This window comes from Diaphorina citri, unplaced genomic scaffold (genome assembly GCF_000475195.1).
Source record: "Diaphorina citri unplaced genomic scaffold, Diaci psyllid genome assembly version 1.1 scaffold131, whole genome shotgun sequence".
In the NCBI taxonomy this organism is placed as follows: domain Eukaryota; kingdom Metazoa; phylum Arthropoda; class Insecta; order Hemiptera; family Psyllidae; genus Diaphorina; species Diaphorina citri.
Genome location: NW_007377568.1, coordinates 40,292 through 61,394, shown reverse-complemented (window position 1 = coordinate 61,394; position 21,103 = coordinate 40,292). Strand labels below are relative to the sequence as shown.

The 21,103-nt window shown below is 40.1% G+C and overlaps 4 protein-coding genes and 3 long non-coding RNA genes across 7 annotated transcripts; 3 read left to right on the top strand and 4 right to left on the bottom strand.

Moving 5' to 3' along the window:
- Positions 1-552: 552 nt before the first annotated feature.
- Positions 553-15,060, bottom strand: LOC103521164 (cleavage and polyadenylation specificity factor subunit 2). The gene is made up of 12 exons (XM_026820236.1): positions 15,050-15,060; positions 14,610-14,769; positions 14,315-14,420; positions 13,378-13,591; positions 6,737-6,914; positions 6,108-6,296; positions 5,328-5,428; positions 4,579-4,738; positions 4,205-4,240; positions 3,780-3,946; positions 2,332-2,420; positions 553-1,127 (listed from the first exon to the last, which is right to left on the bottom strand). The coding sequence occupies exons 1-12, from the start codon at positions 15,058-15,060 to the stop codon at positions 553-555; spliced, it is 1,986 nt and encodes a 661-aa protein (XP_026676037.1).
- On the bottom strand, positions 1,233-2,059 carry LOC113465589. The gene is made up of 2 exons (XR_003390249.1): positions 1,854-2,059; positions 1,233-1,308 (listed from the first exon to the last, which is right to left on the bottom strand). It is a non-coding gene; the product is annotated as an uncharacterized LOC113465589 (long non-coding RNA).
- On the bottom strand, positions 8,111-9,359 carry LOC113465590. The gene is made up of 2 exons (XR_003390250.1): positions 9,100-9,359; positions 8,111-8,265 (listed from the first exon to the last, which is right to left on the bottom strand). It is a non-coding gene; the product is annotated as an uncharacterized LOC113465590 (long non-coding RNA).
- LOC113465591 lies at positions 9,163-10,609 on the top strand. The gene is made up of 2 exons (XR_003390251.1): positions 9,163-9,237; positions 10,471-10,609. It is a non-coding gene; the product is annotated as an uncharacterized LOC113465591 (long non-coding RNA).
- LOC113465588 (nuclear speckle splicing regulatory protein 1-like) lies at positions 11,201-13,318 on the top strand. The gene is made up of 4 exons (XM_026820233.1): positions 11,201-11,426; positions 11,855-11,984; positions 12,225-12,588; positions 12,873-13,318. The coding sequence occupies exons 1-4, from the start codon at positions 11,410-11,412 to the stop codon at positions 13,301-13,303; spliced, it is 942 nt and encodes a 313-aa protein (XP_026676034.1). The 5' UTR covers positions 11,201-11,409; the 3' UTR covers positions 13,304-13,318.
- A 1,608-nt stretch (positions 15,061-16,668) lies between the features above and the next one.
- Positions 16,669-17,707, bottom strand: LOC103524998 (cilia- and flagella-associated protein 251). Its single transcript, XM_017449828.2, has 2 exons — positions 17,587-17,707; positions 16,669-17,419 (listed from the first exon to the last, which is right to left on the bottom strand). Exons 1-2 carry the CDS (start codon positions 17,594-17,596, stop codon positions 16,995-16,997), a joined length of 435 nt encoding a protein of 144 aa, XP_017305317.1. The 5' UTR covers positions 17,597-17,707; the 3' UTR covers positions 16,669-16,994.
- Positions 17,708-18,495: 788 nt separating this feature from the next.
- LOC103524997 (cyclin-dependent kinase 20-like) lies at positions 18,496-21,035 on the top strand. The gene is made up of 3 exons (XM_026820232.1): positions 18,496-18,624; positions 19,627-19,863; positions 20,799-21,035. The coding sequence occupies exons 1-3, from the start codon at positions 18,496-18,498 to the stop codon at positions 21,033-21,035; spliced, it is 603 nt and encodes a 200-aa protein (XP_026676033.1).
- The last annotated feature ends 68 nt before the right edge of the window (positions 21,036-21,103 follow it).

Sequence of the window (21,103 nt, the reverse complement as noted above, 5' to 3'; positions counted from 1 at the left end):
TCGCCCTGGGCGGAAATCGAACCCACGACCCATCACTTTATGTTAAGCAAGGTTTTGTATACTTATTTGTAAACTTTACCTATGAAATATGTAACACCTTGTTTAGACTGCGGGATTAAAGGGACTTTTCAGTCTCATTCTGGCAGGATAAACAAGGTATATTCGAGCCGCTATGTGAAACGATATCTCCGAACTGTATTGCCATTCTTCCCTGAGGAGGGAATTGAGTAAGTAATCCTTACTAAAAAAATATATGTACCTAAATCTTTAAGGCATGGCCGTTCATGTCACTCATCCATTTAGTGGTCTTGCTCGGAGTAGCTTAACAGAAACGAACCGGAAAATAAAGCACAAGTTTTCCTGAAAGATGGAAACCTGTGCTCCAAAATTTCTTCGGACAAAAACCGCGTGTTTCGTAACGTGCTACGGGTTCGAATGGCTGCGAAATTTTACGTGTGGATGCCCTTCGCACTCAACAACCTTTGTTATTTCGCTAGGACTAAAGAGTTTCCTTACCTCAGCAGTACGTAGGATCCTTAGGATACTACAGTACTACAATGTATTATTTATTGAAGATAAAATTCCATGCCTCGAGCGGGATTTGAGACCACGCGCTCCTGAATACCAGACGAGCGTTTTCTTCTGTTTCTTTTCTATTGGCTTCAAGTGGCATTCCTCCTGAAGGAGATGTTTAACCCAACCACTTCTCCTTACACCCGTGCGATAGCAGGAGAAAACAACTCTGGACTTCCACAGAGAGAGAAAGAGAGAGAGAGAGAAAATACAATATAAATCTGGACTCCCCATGATGAAAAATTTCGTTTTATTGTTGAAGAAATAAGATACCTGGAAGATATGTGACTCCGTGGTAGCATTGATGAGTTGAAGTTTGCGTGGTTTGAATATCCTCGTCGAGTCACCACAATGTTGTTCCACATATTCTGCCACCAAGTCTGTCGCTACCTGAGGTCCCCGAACCAGAATCAGGTTACGCGGTTTCATTTGAGTGATTAGTTTCATCACTGCCTCGCCGTCTGCGCGACCTTCGAAATCTATGAACTGGACTTGAGCTTCTACTGTTACCGTGCGGTAGTACTGGACACACTTGGATGGGTAGTCCAGGATATCTGAAAAGGGTAGAATAAAGAAGCTTAATTTATTAATGAACTGCCCGACTATTTGGTTTGCCCTTTGTTCTGATGATGCGATTGTACAATGTATGTTGTCACTCATCCACTCGATCTGAGACTTGGCAAACTCCACCACGTTGTAGCTCACGTTGTTCAGGAGGGCAAGAGAGTAAGCCACCTGGAATTAAATGATGGAGAATTTCGATTAAATGATGGATGTATTTGATTAAGGTTAAATGATGGAAGAATTTTGATTAAGATTAAATGATGAATAATTTCGATTCACTTGCCACGCACTCTGCAAAATATAAAGAACATTGCCGCAGCGCGAATATGTCTTCTTCTTTCCCGTGTACATACGGGGTCAGCGCCCTCCGTCAGCCTCTCAATCAGCCCTAGCTAAGTGATAGCTTTGGGCTGACATTTGGTTTAGGTAACAAAAATTTTACGAGTGGACGCCCTTCGCAACCTTTGTTATTTCGTTAGCAAGGGAAATTTCAGGCTGGTACCCTCCCTGTTTGAAGTCCCCTATGTCATTAACTTATTATATTGAAATGAGAAGTCCCTTCGCAACCTTTGTTATTTCGTTAGCAAGGGAAATTTCAGGCTGGTACCCTCCCTGTTTGAAGTCCCCTATGTCATTAACTCATTGTATTGAAATGAGAAATATGTACTTGATAAAAAGATGAGAGAAATCTTCTCAAAGGAATCCTTCTAACTCACCAATCCAGAGTCCTTGTTTCGCCACAACTGCTCCAACATATGGGTTAATTCCAGCACACGTCCTGCAGTATCTACAGCAACCAGAACATTGCCATTGTTACGTAGTGTTTGGAGAATGTTGGCTAGAATGAGACAAAATAAGAAATCATATTTAGCTGAATTTTCTTCAAGTAGGGATGGACTACCTATTCATTTTTTGGGGCAAAGTCACAACTTTGGGGCATCAGGCAGAGGTCACAATTTTCTTTAGCAAGTCAAGACGCCCGACTATTTGGTTTGCCCTTTGTTCTGATGATGCGATTGTACAATGTATGTACATAATAATAAGAGAAAGATTATAAATTGTACATAGTTCATTTCAATCAGATTTGAATACCTACACCAGTTTCCGACAAAGTACTGTAAAACTGTAGAGGTCGAAAGAGCTCAGTTATAAATAAATAATTGACCAAAGTAAAAGTATCATCAATTAATTTACCTGCTATTTCATCGTCCTTGTCAGCATCAGTCTCTTTGCTATTATCTTCTACTTCAGGTGTAATCTCCAGAATTTTGTACTGTTCTGGCCTGAAAAACAAAACCATCACGTGGGTTCTAAATTCTAAAATCAATCAAACTGGTTATTGACTGTTGAGAATATACCTCCCTTGAAATGACTTACAGATAAACCATCAGATCTGAATCACGGCATTGTATTCGAGGGGTTCGGGTTCGATTCCTGAAAATATTTTTTTTTCTCTATAGCGAAGAATGGATTTGTACTGTTCTGGCCTGAAAAACAAAACCATCACGTGGGTTCTAAATTCTAAAATCAATCAAACTGGTTATTGACTGTTGAGAATAGACCTCCCTTGAAATGACCTACAGATAAACCATCAGACCTGAATCACGGCATTGTATTCGAGGGGTTCGGGTTCGATTCCTTAAAATATTTTTTTTTCTCTATAGCGAAGAATGGGGGCGAACGTGTGTTCACATACTTAATCTTCTTATTCTCCTTTTCCTTCTTCTTCTTCTTCTTCTTCTTCTTCTTCTTCTTCGCATTTTCACGTGTACAGACGGGGTGGGCGTTATTCGTCAGCCTCTCAATTAGCCCTAACTAAGCGATTGTTTTGGGCTGACATTTGGTTTAAGCTACAAAAAATTTACGAGTGGTTGCCCTTTGCACTCAAGCTTTGCTATTTAATTGCAAGGGAAATTTCAAGCTGGTATCCTCCCTGTTTAAAGTCTCCCAGCCAGACTATTTTCATACTTCTGGGTTCTAAATTCTAAAATCAATCAAACTGGTTATTGACTGTTGAGAATATACCTCCCTTGAAATGACTTACAGATAAACCATCAGACCTGAATCACGGCATTGTATTCGAGGGGTTCGGGTTCGATTCCTGAAAATATTTTTTTTCTCTATAGCGAAGAATGGGGGCGAACGTGTGTTCACATACTTAATGTTCTTATTCTCCTTTTTCTTCTTCTTCGCCTTTTCACGTGTACAGACGGGGTTGGCGTTATTCGTCAGCCTCTCAATTAGCCCTAACTAAGCGATTGTTTTGGGCTGACATTTGGTTTAAGCTACAAAATTTTTACGAGTGGTTGCCCTTTGCACTCAAGCTTTGCTATTTAAATTGCACATACTTAATGTTCTTATTCTCCTTTTTCTTCTTCTTCGCCTTTTCACGTGTACAGACGGGGTTGGCGTTATTCGTCAGCCTCTCAATAAGCCCTAACTAAGCGATTGTTTTGGGCTGACATTTGGTTTAAGCTACAAAAATTTTACGAGTGGTTGCCCTTTGCACTCAAGCTTTGCTATTTAATTAGCAACGGGAATTTCAGCTGGTATCCTCCCTGTTTAAAGTCTCCCAGCCAGACTATTTTCATACTTAATAACAAAATTTACTCCATTAACAGATCATTAGTTGGTTTCCATACCTGATAACCTCACCATATTCATCATACTTGATCTTGGTCTCATGGAATGGAAACATGGGGAACTGCTTCTTGTTGGACTTGAAGAATCGACTCTGACCTTGCTTGTTGGTCTCGAAGGTTTTCACCAGGAGGTCATGCTTGCCTTTGACTCCGCCACTTGTCAAGTCCTGAAGAATCGACTCTGACCTTGCTTGTTGGTCTCGAAGGTTTTCACCAGGAGGTCATGCTTGCCTTTGACTCCGCCACTTGTCAAGTCTTCGTCTTCACTTTCTGAACTTACTGCCGCTGCTTCCTACACGCGACAGAAATTATACATATACAAGGTAATATTTGGGGGGACTGTTAGCCTAGTGGTAAAGCGTTTGCTTGACATGCAGAAGGTCCCGGGTTCGAATCCCGCCATTGATAAAAATTTGTGTCAAGTCTTCGTCTTCACTTTCTGAACTTACTGCCGCTGCTTCCTACACGCGACAGAAATTATATACGAGGTAATATTTGGGGGTGGGGGGACTGTTAGCCTAGTGGTAAAGCGTTAGCTTGACATGCAGAAGGTCCCGGGTTCGAATCCCGCCATTGATAAAAATTTGTACGAGTACAAAACGAAGTTTCGTTTTGAATTGCAAATATGTATTTCAATGGGTTACTTTCTGGTGTTTTCCTGTTGACCCAGCACCTAAATGGGAAGTATTGTGTCTCTTATCACCCATCTGATGAGGGACATACTACGGGATGGGCATGATACGACACAGACCACATACGTCTAATGTAGCAGTTGTTTCATTGCGGTGAAATAACTGACCTTTTCTTTCTCCTGTTTATCCTTGGCCTCCTTGTCCTTCTTCTTCTGATATTCCTCCAGCTCTTCTCCTTCTAGCCGAATCCTCTTCTTGACTTGCAGCGTCAGAGTTCGGTTACCTCCTAACTCTATGAGATCTCTGGCCAGTGTGCCTGGGGAGGTTCTGAAAATAATAAAGGAAAAGAGGTTATTTTGAGAATCGACGTGAACACACAAATTCTGAGAGTCTGAGGAAAAATAAAACCGAAAACCTGGAGTAGCCAGCGACGATAGTTTTTTTTCAATAGGTTTGACTGAGAGAACTATAACCTATAACTGCTATGGTATTATCGTCCCGAAATCGAAGATAGAAGGAAGACAGGATAGGAAAAAGCCAGCCATTCCGAGAGAGAACCTTATTCCTTCAGGATAAAATCTGCCCCGGGTGGGAATCGAACCCGCGAACTAGCGCATACAAGGCAGACGCTCTACCAACCAAGCTAACGAGGCTGGCTAAAAAATTCCCTTTACTCCAGCAGTAGGCTAATACTATAATATTACTGTGGTCTAATTATCAAATTATATTGAGGATGGCCTTTCTGCTTAGCGTCTAAATGAATAAATATTGAGGATAAAATTCCATACCTCGGCTGGGATTGAACTCACGCCCTCCTGTTTACCAGGCGAGCGTCTTGACCACTACACCACCGAGGCAGGTTCACTGACGGTAAATAAACAAACAAGGGTAATGTCAAAGAGTGACTGTTCCGTACCTGTTAGTAATGATGATTGAATTTTCAGGAGAGCTACACCATTGGAAGAACAAGTCTCTGGAGAAGCCACATTCCATGTCTGGTGTTGATACAAGAACTACCTGGGGGAAAAAATAACATCAGTAGATATTTTATTTTATCTTATCATTTAAGGGTGGGAGCATAAATCGATATCAAGCGAACTTATTTTATGACGCGCTTGCTAAACAACTAACTAACCAAACCAACCAACCAAAGAGAATAAATATTTAATGTTCTTTGCCAGCCTAGTTAGCTTGGTTGGTAGCGCGTCTGCCTTGTAAGCGCTAGGCTACGGGTTCGATTTCCGCCCGGGACGGATTTTACCCTGAAGGGATAATGTTCGTTCTCGGAACGGCTGGCTTTCTCCTAGTAAAGATACACAGGCGTGCTTACTGGAACTTGGCCTGGCGCACTGCCGTGCGCTCAGATTTAAGGGTGGGAGCATAAATCCATATCAAGCGAACTTATTTTATGACGCGCTTGCTAACCAACTAACTAACCAAACCAACCAACCAAAGAGAATAAATATTTAATGTTCTTTGCCAGCCTAGTTAGCTTGGTTGGTAGCGCGTCTGCCTTGTAAGCGCTAGGCTACGGGTTCGATTTCCGCCCGGGACGGATTTTATCCTGAAGGGATAATGTTCGTTTTCGGAACGGCTGGCTTTGTCCTATCCTGTGTTCCTTCTCTCTTCGATTTTGGGACGATAAGACCTTAGCAGTTACAGTTCCCTCTATCGAAGTCCTGTATTTTATAGTTACCTTGGGGCTAGGAACTTTGGCAAGCTCGGCTAGGCTATGGCATAGCTTGACGTGATTGAAATGGAACGGTTTGTTGCGAGCTCCCTCGAAACTTTTCATGAGTTTGTCACTCATCCACTCGATCTGAGACTTGGCAAACTCCACCACGTTGTAGCTCACGTTGTTCAGGAGGGCAAGAGAGTAAGCCACCTGGAATTAAATGATGGAGAATTTCGATTAAATGATGGATGTATTTGATTAAGGTTAAATGATGGAAGAATTTTGATTAAGATTAAATGATGAATAATTTCGATTCACTTGCCACGCACTCTGCAAAATATAAAGAACATTGCCGCAGCGCGAATATGTCTTCTTCTTTCCCGTGTACATACGGGGTCAGCGCCCTTCGTCAGCCTCTCAATCAGCCCTAGCTAAGTGGTTGCTTTGGGCTGACATTTGGTTTAGGCAACAAAAATTTTACGAGTGGATGCCCTTTGCAACCTTTGTTATTTCGTTAGCAAGGGAAATTTTAGGCTGGTACCCTCCCTGTTTAAAGTCCCCTATGTCATTAACTCAGTATATTGAAATGAGAAGAATGTACTTGATAAAAAGATGAGAGAAATGTTCTCAAAGGAATCCTTCTAACTCACCAATCCAGAGTCCTTGTTTCGCCACAACTGCTCCAACATATGGGTTAATTCCAGCACACGTCCTGCAGTATCTACAGCAACCAGAACATTGCCATTGTTACGCAGTGTTTGGAGAATGTTGGCTAGAATGAGACAAAACAAGAAATCATATTTAGCTGAATTTTCTTGTAGGGATGGACTACCTATTCATTTTTTGAGGCAAAGTCACAACTTTGGGGCATCAGGCAGAGGTCACAATTTTCTTTAGCAAGTCAAGATAATGTATGTATTTTTATTATTATGTTAAGGCGGTCTCTTCCTGATCCCTAATGTGCCGCGTCCATTTTAGTTTAGGACTATTGCACTGTACAATGTATGTAAGTACATAATAATAAGAGAAAGATTATAAATTGTACAAAGTTCAATTCAATCAGATTTGAATACCTACACCAGTTTCCGACAAAGTACTGAAGTCAAGCAACGCAACAGTTGGTATTAGGACGGGCGACCGTCTCAGAAAACATGCCATTTCGAGGAGCACTTGGTTTCGTAAGGACAACTAAGGAGCTGCTTTATACTCCAGTGATAAAGCACTTTATAGGGTTGCCTTTTCAATCAATAAAGATACGAGTAAAACTGTAGAGGTCGAAAGAGCTCAGTTATAAATAAATAATTGACCAAAGTAAAATTATCATCAATTAATTTACCTGCTATTTCATCGTCCTTGTCCGCCCGACTATTTGGTTTGCCCTTTGTTCTGATGATGCGATTGTACAATGTATGTACATAATAATAAGAGAAAGATTATAAATTGTACAATGTATATTCCAAAATAATTAGGACCAGAGATATAAGTGTTTTTGTCTGGAAAAACCCTTAGGTGGGCGAATAAATGGTACACTTACCCTATTTACAAATTTTGAGCTTAATATTGCCCTTGGCTTGACAATTTACCTTTTTAGTTCTTTCACAAAGTCCATGCTAAACATTTCATCCCATCCACAATCCAAGAGTATTTTGAACTCATCAACTTGAAGTAAATAGCATGGTGGGGACTCAAGCCTAGTTAGCTTGGTTGGTAGCGCGTCTGCCTTGTAAGCGCTAGGCTACGGGTTCGATTTCCGCCCGGGACGGATTTTACCCTGAATGGATAATGTTCGTTTTCGGAACGGCTGGCTTTCCTATCCTGTGTTTCTTCTCTCTTCGATTTCGGGACGATAAGACCTTAGCAGTTACAGTTCCCTCTATCAAAATCCTGTATTTTATAGTTACCTTGGGGCTAGGAACTTTGGCAAGCGTTCTTTCACAAAGTCCATGCTAAACATTTCATCCCATCCACAATCCAAGAGTATTTTGAACTCATCAACCTGAAGTAAATAGCATGGCGGGGACTCGGTTCTTTCACAAAGTCCATGCTAAACATTTCATCCCATCCACAATCCAAGAGTATTTTGAACTCATCAACCTGAAGTAAATAGCATGGTGGGGACTCGTCCATTGTTCCGGACAAGGCTGTCATCTTGATAATGGATGTCATGGTGAACAATCACCTAGGGAGGAAAAAATTATGAGTAAAATAATGTCACACTTCTAAAAAAGGGTGAAACTCAATTTTGTGTTCATTAGAGGCTGGTTGGCACTTCAAACCCTTGATGTTTGAGTGCCTCCCAGCACACTCTATGTACCTTTGAGGTCCAAGGACCAATTTTTTAGGGATAATGGATGTCATGGTGAACAATCACCTAGGGAGGAAAAAATTATGAGTAAAATAATGTCACACTTCTAAAAAAGGGTGAAACTCTATTTCGTGTTCATAGAGGCTGGTTGGCACTTCAAACCCTTGACGTTTGAGTGCCTCCAGCACACTCCATGTACCTTTGAGGTCCAAGGACCAATTTTTTTAGAGATAATGGATGTCATGGTGAACAATCACCTAGGGAGGAAAAAATTATGAGTAAAATAATGTCACACTTCTAAAAAAGGGTGAAACTCTTGTGTTCATAGAGGCTGGTTGGCACTTCAAACCCTTGACGTTTGAGTGCCTCCCAGCACACTCCATGTACCTTTGAGGTTCAAGGACCAATTTTTTAGAACCTGGCCCATATTAAAGGAGAAAATTGAGCTCAAGTGGCCCTGATATTGGGCTTTTCAAGTCAGATGACCTACCTAAAGTACCAGATTAATTTCAATCCTGAGATAATCCAAGGAAAAAGCCTCAGGCTAAAATAATGAAGGTACAAACTGTCCATCATTCTCCTCAATAGGGAAGATACTTCCTTCAAGGTACTTACTTTGGGATTTCTAGGACTGTGTAAGAGAGTTTCAGAACTGTTGGTGTCCATCATTCTCCTCAATGGGGAAGATACTTCCTTCAAGGTACTTACTTTGGGATTTCTAGGACTGTGTAAGAGAGTTTCAGAACTGTTGGAATTTATCTCGTCTCACAGGTTTTATGAAGCTAGGAGTGAAATTTTCATTTCACAGCTTGCTCTCCTCTAGGGTCTCATATCTTGACTCGTTAGGTAGTAAAAGCAGTAGTCAGTAGTCTCTCGTCTCTCACTCTAAATCCTCCTAGTTTCTTTTCCTTACTTCTAAGTCTTCTAACTTTCAAATTTCAAAATTTCCCATTATTTCCATTTCAGTTCAGCAATCTACAAAAAATAGACAGTGTTGCCGGACGCTTTAAATTATTTCCCCCTACATTCCCCACACTACAAAAAATCCCGGAAGATTTTAAAAATTCCCATTTCAGAATTTTTTCCTATCCTGTATGGTTGGAACAAAAACCGGTTTCCTTTTAGTCGTGCTAATAAACCCACATGAAAAACAAAACCCGGTTCCGGTTCCAACTTCGAGCCCTAAAAAAAATCCGCTTTGCACTCAAAATTTGAGTGCAAAGCGTATGAGTATGATATGATTGCACTTGAATGAGTATGATATGATTGCAAATCACTACATGTCACTATCGCTTCTTCTCAAATCTTACCTAGTTGCAATAGATAGGTGACAGTGTGTGCCTAGTGCTGTATCATATGAGAGAGATCAAGACTTTGCTCAGCGTTAGTGACAGATATGTAAGTACTTTTTACTTTCTATGACTAAATTATACGAAGCTATAGGTTTGACAGAGGGAACTGTAACTGCTATGGTCTTATCTCTTATCGTCCCGAAATCGAAGAGAGAAGAAAGACAGGATGGGAGAAAGCCAGCCGTTCCGAGAACTAACATTATACCATCAGGATAAAATCCGCCCCGGGCGGGAATCGAAACCGCGGCCTAGCGCTTACAAGGCAGACGCACTACCAACTAAGCTAACTAGGCTGGCTTACTAGTTCTTAAAGCGGTTTAACGTGACTGTATGGTTGCTAGGGTCTTTAGACTCTTTAGTGACGGGGGTTTTACCCTCCATTCCCCAAGGGGGCCCACCCCCCCCCTTTAGGTCAGGGTGCCCATGGGCATGTGCTGAGGGCTAGGAATAAATCGACCAATCAGATTGTAGCAATCAAGAGGATTCTCATTCGGAGACGGCACACGAGTAGTGTCAAGACAGATGTCATGAGAGAGATCAAGACTTTGCTCAGCGTTAGTGACAGATATGTAAGTACTTTTTACTTTCTATGACTAAATTATACGAAGCTATAGGCTTGACAGAGGGAACTGTAACTGCTATGGTCTTATCTCTTACATGAAGCTAGGAGTGAAATTTTCATTTCACAGCTTGCTCTTCTCTAGGGTCTCATATCTTGACTCGTTAGGTAGTAAAAGCAGTAGTCTCTCACTCTAAATTCTCCTTGTTTCTTGTTCCTTTTCCTTTCAGGAATCAGGAATAACTTTCAAATTTCAAAAGTTCCCATTTCCATTTCAGCATTCCAATTTCCAATCTCCTGGAATCTCAAAAAAAAAACAGACAGTGTTGCCGAACGACTTAAATTATTTCCCCCTACATTTTCCCCACACTACAAAAAATCCCGCAAGTTTTAAAAATTCCCATTTCAGAAGTTTTTCCTATCCAGTGTGTTTGGAACAAAAACCGGTTTCCTTTTGGTCGTGCTAATGTAATGCCACATTAAAAACAAAAACCGGTTCCAATACAAAAAATCCCGGAAGATTTTAAAAATTCCCATTTCAGAATTTTTTCCTATCCTGTATGGTTGGAACAAAAACCGGTTTCCTTTTAAGTCGTGCTAATAAACCCACATGAAAAACAAAAACCGGTTCCGGTTCCAACTTCGAACCCTAAAAAAATTCGCTTTGCACTCAAAATTTGGCTTTCTTTGATGAGTATGATATGATTGCACTTGAAATTTGGTTTAGTTCGATGAGTTTAGCTTTGGTGCACTGAAAATTTATTTTTGTTCTTCGAGTTGTGATTGCAAACAAAATTTGTCCCACTAAATTTTCCCCGGGACGACCCAAAATCCCGCGGATCAAGAGAGAAATTATTTGATTTGGCAACACCGCTTTGATAAATTAGCAAAAATTAATGAATAAATAAAAAATAAATAATAATTACCTATCTACTAATTAAATTAATTAGTGCTTAATCTGCCTGTTGCCTGTTGTTACTATGTTACTGTTTGAATAAAACCTAAGCAAAGAGTCCTTCACCCCAGCAGGAGTCGGTAGTCAAATTCTCAAACAAGACAAATTACCATTCAAGTGTTTTCACTACTAGAAGACTAGAACATCAAAGAATGAATCCTGAGAAACGGTAAGTACAGTACTCCCAAGAAGGGTGGTTTATTAGAATCATGATACTCGTTTAGAAATACCTACCTGATTTCAACTTTATATCACTTATTCTACTGACTTGATTGTCAAGGAGTATCACTACATCTCCCAAGAAGGGTGGTTTATTAGAATCATGATACTCGTTTATAAATACCTACCGGATTTCCACGTTATATCACTTTTTCTACTGACTTGATTGTCAAGGAGCATCACTACATGTCACAATTGCTTCTTCTTAAATCTTACCTAGTTGCAATAGATAGGTGACACGTGCCTAGTGTTCTGTATCACAGAGGAGTATATTCTGAAACAGGTAGGTAGCTATTATCTACCTGACATGAATGTTCAAGTAATTCAAGTACCTAGGTACCTACCTACTTATATTCTAGGTATTCTTTCATTTTCCAGATATGGTTTGATTATTCCCAAGAAAGACAATTTTGCAAAGAAGAAAGTGGGAGTGTCCTCTGTGTTTGGAGATGACAGCAGTGATTCTGACAAGGATACCAATAGTGACTGGAAGAAGAGAACCTTTCTGGTAAGTAAAAAGGAAACTCAGGAACACAGACACTTTTTTTCTAGGAGTTTCATTTTATAATTGCTATGGTTTTTGTGATGATGGCAACATAACTTTCATGTGTTTAAATATAACCTGAATAGATGTAATTTTTATGTAGTCAGGTACTGCCTATTACTTAAGCTTATTTCAATTCACTGAGACCTATAGATACTTACACTGGTGTATTCCTTCTAATGTTTTTTCTTCAAATTTCCTCAGGAACAAACCAACATGGCAGAAAAAAGACAAGCAAAACTGGACATGGAAAGAGCACTAGCTGAGGACCCCACAGTGTACCAGTATGATGAAGTGTATGATGAAATAGATAAGAAAAAACATGACACTTTGGCAGCCAAGAAAAAAGGCGACAAGAAGCCCAAATATATCCAGTCATTATTGAAACAAGCTGAACGGAGGAAACAAGAAAATGAAAGAAGAAATGAGCGACAAGTACAGCTGGAGAGAGAGAAGGAAGGAGAGGAATTTAAGGATAAGGAAACATTTGTTACATCAAGTTATAGAAAGAAATTGGAGGAGTTCAAGAAATTGGATGAGGAAGAGAGGAGGATGGATATGCTTGAAGGTAAAATATTTAATAGATCCAATTAACATCAGATTGTCTTTTTGAGAGTAGGGAGGAAAGGGCCCAATAGGTGATACTCAAAATTAGCCTGTATAGGTAGGACAAAAAAAAAAAAAAAAAAAAAAATTGGACCGAAAAAAAAATAAGTCTTTAGAGGAAGAAAAAAAAAAAAAAAAAAAAAAAAAAAAAAAAAAATTGGACAGCTTTAAATATACAATCATGGAAGTTGAAATATGGGTTATGTGTAAGTATGCTGAGAAGATACCTTTCCTTTATTGTTTCAGACATTGGTGATGTTGCCAAGCAACAAGATCTGAGTGGTTTCTATCGACATCTGTACCAAACCACAGTTGGAGAGGAGGATTCAAAGGACAAGAAAAAAGATACAGAGCATTCCTCGAGTGATGAGAGTAAAAACAAGTCAATAGCAAAACAATCTGAAGGGAGATCTACAGATGAGCCTATAAAACATAAGAAAAGTAGTAAGAAAGGAGAGAAGCAATCTAGGTCATATAGGAAACGAAACAGATCAGAGAGTTTGGATGAAGAAACAGACAAGACCAGAGGAGATAAAAAACAGGACAGTGAAACACCAAAGAAGAAAAAGAAGACTGATGAAATTGAAAGTACAAAGCAAGCTAGTAAAGGTGAGTTTTCCCTGATTAGACTAATCAAATCATTTATCTATCAGATTATTTTCCTTAAAATAATATAATTCTACAAGATGAAAATAATTGTAGAAGCCCTAAGCTTTCTTATTTTAATTCTCTTTTCTCTCATGGGTATTGCCATTGAATATAGATGGCACTCATGGTGTCTGTGATAACCACTGTCGGTCTAATAAACCTGTCTAATACACAGCCATTCAGATGTCTCTCCTTCTTCAAATTGAAATCTACACCGTACACAATTTCTTCTTCTCCTTCCTTGACTATTTTCCAGATGGTCCCTCCAATCATATGCCCAGCTGGTAGGGGCGTGATGGTCAGTCCAAGGCCTTTGTCTGAAAACGGGATAAATATAATTAAAGGATTGTCAGCATATCATTTCCCAAGTAAAAGAATGGACTGAACACCTTTTGCAGAATATTGAACATTATATAAGCACTCAAGGGTCCAAAACTTTTTCTGTCTAATTAAAGAGTAAATTCTCCAACATAACTTGAATGGCCTTTGTCTGAAAACGGGATAAATATAATTAAAGGATTGTCAGCATATCATTTCCCAAGTAAAAGAATGGACTGAACACCTTTTGCTGCCTTTTGCAGAAGATTGAACATTGTATAAGCACTCAAGGGTCTAAACTTTTTTCTGTCTAATTAAAGAGTAAATTCTCCAACATAACTTGAACTGTCCCACTTGATAGAAAATCATTCCCATTAGATTAAGGAGTGCAGTAGCACTCTGCCCTGCCAAGTCAAGAAAGTTTGACCGCTTTTAAGTATGTATCTACTTTGTCTGAAAACGGGATAAATATAATTAAAGGATTGTCAGCATATCATTTCCCAAGTAAAAGAATGGACTGAACACCTTTTGCAGAAGATTGAACATTGTATAAGCACTCAAGGGTCCAAACTTTTTCTGTCTAATTAAAGAGTAAATTCTCCAACATAACTTGAACTGTCCCACTCGATAGAAAATCATTCCCATTAGATTAAGGAGTGCAGTAGCACTCTGCCCTGCCAAGTCAAGTAAGTTTGACTGCTTTTAAGTATCTATTATCTTACCCTTCATAGGTACACTCTGGTTATACTTGAGTTGTATCATCTTATCAAATGCAGCATCCACATCATCTAGATTGAAGAGATCAAAATCTTCCATGTTATACCGGGACTGAAAAACAAAACAGAGTTAGAAAAGATGATGAATTGCCACCCAAAAGGTGCCTTTTGAACAAAACAAACCCTATAAGTATGGTCTATGTATGCATTTCACAAGAAAGTAAGGAAATGGTGTTAAAGGACCTTTTTTTAAAGCTAAGTCTAGAGTGAGAAGTAGTTTCAAGAATGTGTCATATCTTACCTGGAAAAGGTCATACATAAACATTTGGCCCATTTTGTACACAGGGATGGTGGCAAATATAGGACATGATAGCCCACATTTTCCCACCATGTAGGGCAGTGCACCCAAATGAGCAACATCTGGATAAGACAGGAGTACTGCATCAATATGGTGAACATGCCTGTAATAAGAGAAACAATATTTATTAGGGGTTCAGTTAACTGTTGAACTTGTAGTTTTGAACAGTTACTGAGATGTAAGTATGTGAAGTTATGAAGTTTGATAGGGGGAACTGTAACAGAGTTCTTGTCATCTGGAAATTGAGAGGAGCCTAGAAGAAAGCCAGCAGTTTCGAGAATGAACCTTGTCTGTTTAGGATAAAGTGTGCCCCGGCGGGAATTGAACCCGCGACATAGCGCTTACAAGGTAAGTGTGCTACCTTTCAAGCTATCTAGGATGGCCAATTGGCCATACCCTGCTTCTTTTCATATCGAGAATCCTTAGAATTAGAAAGCTGTGATATTCCAACTGTGGAGCCTACACATTGAAGTCTTGGACCGCACAAAATTCAGTTTTGTAGATAGATTTAGGCCTTTACTTTGTTGCAAAATAAGAGTGAGCTACATTTATTAATTACGAGAAACAAAACAGAGTTAGAAAAGATGATGAATTGCCACCCAAAAGGTGCCTTTTTAACCTTTTGAACAAAACAAACCCTATAAGTATGGCCTATGTATGCATTTCACAAGTAAGTAAGGAAATGGTGTTAAAGGACCCCACATTGAAGTCTTGGACCGCACAAAATTCAGTTTTGTAGATAGATTTAGTCCTTTACTTTGTTGCAAAATAAGAGTGAGCTACATTTTTTATTAATTATTTGAGAATTTCAGAGAATATTTTCTTACATTTCTAGTATCTACTAAGTACACATTGAAGTCTTGGACCGCACAAAATTCAGTTTTGTAGATAGATTTAGTCCTTTACTTTGTTGCAAAATAAGAGTGAGCTACATTTATTAATTATTTGAGAATTTCAGAGAATATTTTCTTACATTTCTAGTATCTACTAAGTGGGTATATTTTAAGTTATCTCAAAGGGGTAAAAAGTACTCTACTAATTTAACATGACTGGGGTGTGTCTAATAAATTATCTAATTATACGAAACAATTTTCTTATGTCTGACCATCTTCGTAGATATTTATATAGATTATACCTGGAACATGTACATACAAAAGTGTTTTACACTTATCTCAAAGGGGTAAAAAGTACTCTACTAATTTAACATGACTGGGGTGTGTCTAATAAATTATCTAATTATACGAAACAATTTTCTCATGTCTGACCATCTTCGTAGATATTTATATAGATTATACCTGGAACATGTACATACAAAAGTGTTTTACATCCCCCCTATTACTTTATCTGGATCCCCTAATAGCATACGAAACAATTTTCTCATGTCTGACCATCTTCGTAGATATTTATATAGATTATACCTGGAACATGTACATACAAAAGTGTTTTACACCCCCCCTATTACTTTATCTGGATCCCCTAATAGCATGTCATGGTACTTCCTGCCCCATCAGTGTATTCCATGACCTTTCACCACTTTGTTTATGTCATCACCATGACAACCACGTAAATAATACACTCATGCTAACAACCCATGGGAACTTTTTCATGCAAGCTTTCTTTTTCTGTAGTTTGTTATTTTTCAAAGGTAGATTTCGTCTAGGTACCTAGATTTTGTCCAGGAATAATGTCGCGAAGTGCTCAAATTTTAACGTCATTCCGGCAAAGAAGCGTTTTTAGACTGTTTAGTTTTTAGTTGAAGTTTGCTGGTGTTTTACCCGTGTTCCACCTACACTTGCTGCTTTATTTGGGACTTTTACTTGGACTACTTAGCCCGCCACGGTAGTTAAATTGTACGTTCAGATCGATGTACAAAACGTAGAGAACTTCGTATAATTAGATAATTTATTAGACACACCCCAGTCATGTTAAATTAGTAGAGTACTTTTTACCCCTTTGAGATAACTTAAAATATTCTCTGAAATTCTCAAATAATTAATAAATGTAGCTCACTCTTATTTTGCAACAAAGTAAAGGACTAAATCTGTCTACAAAACTGAATTTTGTGCGGTCCAAGACTTCAATGTGTAGGCTCCACAGTTGGAATATCACAGCTTTCTAATTCTAAGGATTCTTGATATGAAAAGAAGCAGGGTATGGCCAATTGGCTTACCTTGTAAGCGCTATGTCGCGGGTTCAATTCCCGCCGGGGCACACTTTATCCTAAACAGACAAGGTTCATTCTCAAAACTGCTGGCTTTCTTCTAGGCTCCTCTCAATTTCCAGATGACAAGAACTCTGTTACAGTTCCCCCTATCAAACTTCATAACTTCACCCTTTCATAGCCTCTCTATTAGCTTTCCGTTCTAAATACCTCTGCAAGGCAGCATCAAACACAGGACCTACAGTTCTCTTCTCCCAGATGTTGATTTTCTTCTTCTCCTTCATCTCCTCCTCCTTTTTATCCTCTTCTTTTTCTTCCGACGATGAGATCGCTTTGTTTTCTTTCTCCTCTTCTTCTCGGATTAGCTTTTCCAGGTGTTTCTTCTTTTCTTCGAGTATTTTATCAAGTGAACTTTTTACTTTGTCTTCTAAATTAAGTTCTTTGTCTTCTGTTTCGGTTTGTTTTGATTCTGGTTCCAGATTTTCCTTGGCTTCCTTCTTGGCTTGTTTTCTGGACTTCTTTTTCTCTTCTTTATCAATAATTTCACCTTCTTCACTCCCATCTTCGTCTTCACTCGAACTTTGACTGGTATCTGCGTCTAGACAATTTCTCTTAATTTAGGCCGTACGATGCGTCACGTCACTTTTACCCCTTGACGAAAGAATCACCCTGGTGAGGAAGCGTGGCAAGCGCAGCGCCTGCCTTGTAAGATCTAGGTTGCGGGTTCGATTTTCGCCCGGGGCGGACTTTATCCTGTATCTGCGTCCATGTTTTCTTCTGAAAACAAAAATAAGAGGAGGGTGTCAGTTTATTTTTTACAATTTTATAAAACAGATAACTTATGGTTCAATGACAATACCCATGAGAGAAAAGAGAATTAAAATAAGAAAGCTTAGGGGCAGAACGAACATTATACCATCAGGATAAAATCCGCCCCGGGCGGGAATCGAACCCGCGGTCTAGCGCTTACAAGGCAGACGCACTACCATCTAAGCTAACTAGGCTGGCTTACTAGTTTTTAAAGCGGTTTAACGTGACTGTATAGTTGCTAGGGTCTTTAGATTCTTTAATGACGGGGGTTTTACCCTCCATTCCCCAAGGGGGCCCACCCCCCCTCGAGCTTCATTTTTCTCCATTACTGTTGGCCAAACTCTAAAAATTTGGAGCAAAATTGGGAATAGTGAGGATGTACCTGCCTATTTAAAGAACACAAGGATGTAGGTATACCTACCTAAGCGATGTATTTTCTTCCCTACCCCAGATAGTGAAGCTGTTAGATTTCTTCCCAGACCAAGACACGGTGTGTCTGGTATTCGAACACATGGACTCCGGACTGTGGGAACTTCTGCATGACAAGAAGATTCATCTCACTATCCCTCATATCAAGACGTACATGCAGATGCTACTCACTCTTTAGTGACGGGGGTTTTACCCTCCATTCCCCAAGGGGGCCCACCCCCCCTCGAGCTTCATTTTTCTCCATTACTGTTGGCCAATCTCTAAAAATTTGGAGCAAAATTGGGAATAGTGAGGATGTACCTACCTATTTAAAGAACACAAGGATGTAGGTATACCTACCTAAGCGATGTATTTTCTTTCCTACCCCAGATAGTGAAGCTGTTGGATTTCTTCCCAGACCAAGACACGGTGTGTCTGGTATTCGAACACATGGACTCCGGACTGTGGGAACTTCTGCATGACAAGAAGATTCATCTCACTATCCCTCACGTTAAGACGTACATGCAGATGCTACTGAAGGGCGTGTCGTACTTACATGGGAAGTTCATCATGCACAGAGTAAGCAAAATTTGAACTATTTTTCTGCTAGTCAGACTGCAGATTACTAGGTTGGCGGGGGAAATATACCAAAACTAAAAAAAAGAAGCTTTTATAGAGGAGCGACCAAGACAGATGGATAGACATCAATGAAGATCTGCAAAATATGAACATTGAAGAGAAGCAGCCAGTCTAATGGCCGATAGAGGGTTGTGGAGGCCTAAGCTCACAGAGGGCTGTAGCGCCAAATGATGATGCTTTATAGAGGGAACTGTAACAGGTCTTATTGTCCCGAAATCGAAGAGAAGAGGAAGACAGGATAGCAGAAAGCCAGCCGTTCAGAGAACGAACCTTTCAAGATAAAATCCGCCCCGGGCGTTAATCCAAACCGCAACCTAGCGCTTACGAGGAACATTGAAGAAGCAGCCAGTCTAATGGCCGATAGAGGGTTGTGGAGGCCTAAGCTCACAGAGGGCTGTAGCGCCAAATGATATGATGCTTTATAGAGGGAACTGTAACAGGTCTTATTGTCCCGAAATCGAAGAGAAGAGGAAGACAGGATGGGAGAAAGCCAGCCGTTCCGAGAGCGAACCTTATCCGTTCAACATAAAATCCGCGCGGGGCGGGAATCCAACCCGCAACCTAGCGCTTACAAGGCAGATGCGCTACCCTCCAAGCTAGGAGGGGTGGTTGAAAGATTAATGCGTCGGACTCAAGTAAGTTGAGTCGTATTTTCCTTTTTCAATTTTCAGGTGGTAATGGTGGGAAATGGTACAATGCCAGGCAATGTTCAATTTCTCTATTTGTCACAACTACCGGGAGGGGTGGTTGAAAGATTAATGCGTCGGACTCAAGTAAGTTGAGTCGTATTTTCCTTTTTCAATTTTCAGGTGGTAATGGTGGGAACTGGTACAATGCCAGGCAATGTTCCATTTCTCTATTTGTCACAACTACCACCATGAAAATTACGAAAGGAAAATACCCATTTGGTTTATTAATAAATTATATTTTCGACATTTTCAGGATTTGAAGCCGGCCAACTTGCTGATCGACAAGGCGGGGATTTTGAAGATCGCGGACTTCGGTTTAGCTCGTTCATTTGACGTGGAGCGTTGGGGGCAGTACACACCTGAAGTTGCCTCCAGATGGTATCGTGCCCCTGAACTCCTGTATGCTTCCAGGTGTTATGATCAGAGTGTGGACCTGTGGGCCGTGGGGTGTATTCTGGGCGAGATGTACACCAATGCGCCTCTCTTCCCGGTGAGAAATGGGGTTTTTGATGTAGAAATGGGACTCAAATCCCGTAGAAGAAGAAGAAGAAGAAGAAGAAGAAGAAGAAGAAGAAGAAGAAGAAGAAGAAGAAGAAGGGCGAGATGTACACCAATGCGCCTCTCTTCCCGGTGAGAAATGGGGTTTTTGATGTAGAAATGGGACTCAAATCCCGTAAAAGAAGACGAAGAAGAAGAAGAAGAAGAAGAAGAAGAAAAAAAGAAATTGGATTCATATCCGCCACCTGCCTCGGCGGCGTAGTGGTCCAGACGCTCGCCTGGTAAACAAGAGGGTGTGGGTTCGATCCAAGTCGAGGCATGGAATTTTATCCTCATTTATTTGAGGATTTCACCACATAATAATGGAGCTCTAAGGGTTAGGTGGTAGAGAACGCCTCCAGCTTTAACCTCGCCTAGTGGTTACTTTTCACTGAAGAGTCAATTATTATTATCATCATCCCGTAAAGAAGAAGAAGAAGAAGAAAAGAAATGGGATTCATATCCGCCACCTGCCTCGGCGGCGTAGTGGTCCAGACGCTCGCCTGGTAAACAAAAGGGTGTGGGTTCGATCCAAGTCGAGGCATGGAATTTTATCCTCATTTATATTTGAGATTTTTACCACATAATAATGGAGCTCTAAGGGTTAGGTAGTAGAGAACGCCTCCAGCTTTAACCTCGCCTAGTGGTTACTTTTCACCGAAGAGTCAATTATTATTATCATCATCATCATCCCGTAAAATGAGATTTTTACCACATAATAATGGAGCTCTAAGGGTTAGGTGGTAGAGAACGCCTCCAGCTTTAACCTCGCCTAGTGGTTACTTTTCAGTGAAGAGTCAATTACCTATATTATTATCATCATCCCGTAAAATAATAATAATGCTGTCCAATTCATAAACTTGTTAATCTCTAATGCAACATTTCCAGGGTGAATCCGACATAGAACAACTGGCAATGGTGCTTCATAAGCTCGGTACTCCAACCGAAGACTCCTGGCCAGGACTTAAAGATTTGCCTGATTACAACAAGATCACGTTCGCCCCTAGTGATCCAGTACCATGGTCTACTATGCTTCCTAATGCCTCGCCTGACACGTTAGATTTAATATCCAAACTCCTCTTGTATGATGGACAGAAGAGATTACCTGCCAATGAGGTAAGTTAACAATCTTCTGGACGAGATACTATGTCAATTAGCATAGTAATAGATATAATTGTATCTAGCATTTCCCT

Excerpts from the sequence above, each read along its gene's own strand:
- LOC113465588 (XM_026820233.1), top strand. Across the intron at positions 11,985-12,224 it reads GGAAGAAGAGAACCTTTCTG|GAACAAACCAACATGGCAGA; the intron begins GTAAGTAAAAAG and ends AAATTTCCTCAG. Across the intron at positions 12,589-12,872 it reads GAGGATGGATATGCTTGAAG|ACATTGGTGATGTTGCCAAG; the intron begins GTAAAATATTTA and ends TTATTGTTTCAG.
- LOC103521164 (XM_026820236.1), bottom strand. Across the intron at positions 3,947-4,204 it reads GTTCAGAAAGTGAAGACGAA|GACTTGACAAGTGGCGGAGT; the intron begins GACTTGACACAA and ends TCGATTCTTCAG. Across the intron at positions 1,128-2,331 it reads CAAGGACGATGAAATAGCAG|ATATCCTGGACTACCCATCC; the intron begins GTAAATTAATTG and ends TACCCTTTTCAG.
- LOC103524997 (XM_026820232.1), top strand. The coding sequence starts at position 18,496 with ATGGACTCCGGACTGTGGGAACTTCTGCATGACAAGAAGATTCATCTC. Across the intron at positions 18,625-19,626 it reads GGAAGTTCATCATGCACAGA|GATTTGAAGCCGGCCAACTT; the intron begins GTAAGCAAAATT and ends CGACATTTTCAG. Across the intron at positions 19,864-20,798 it reads CCAATGCGCCTCTCTTCCCG|GGTGAATCCGACATAGAACA; the intron begins GTGAGAAATGGG and ends CAACATTTCCAG.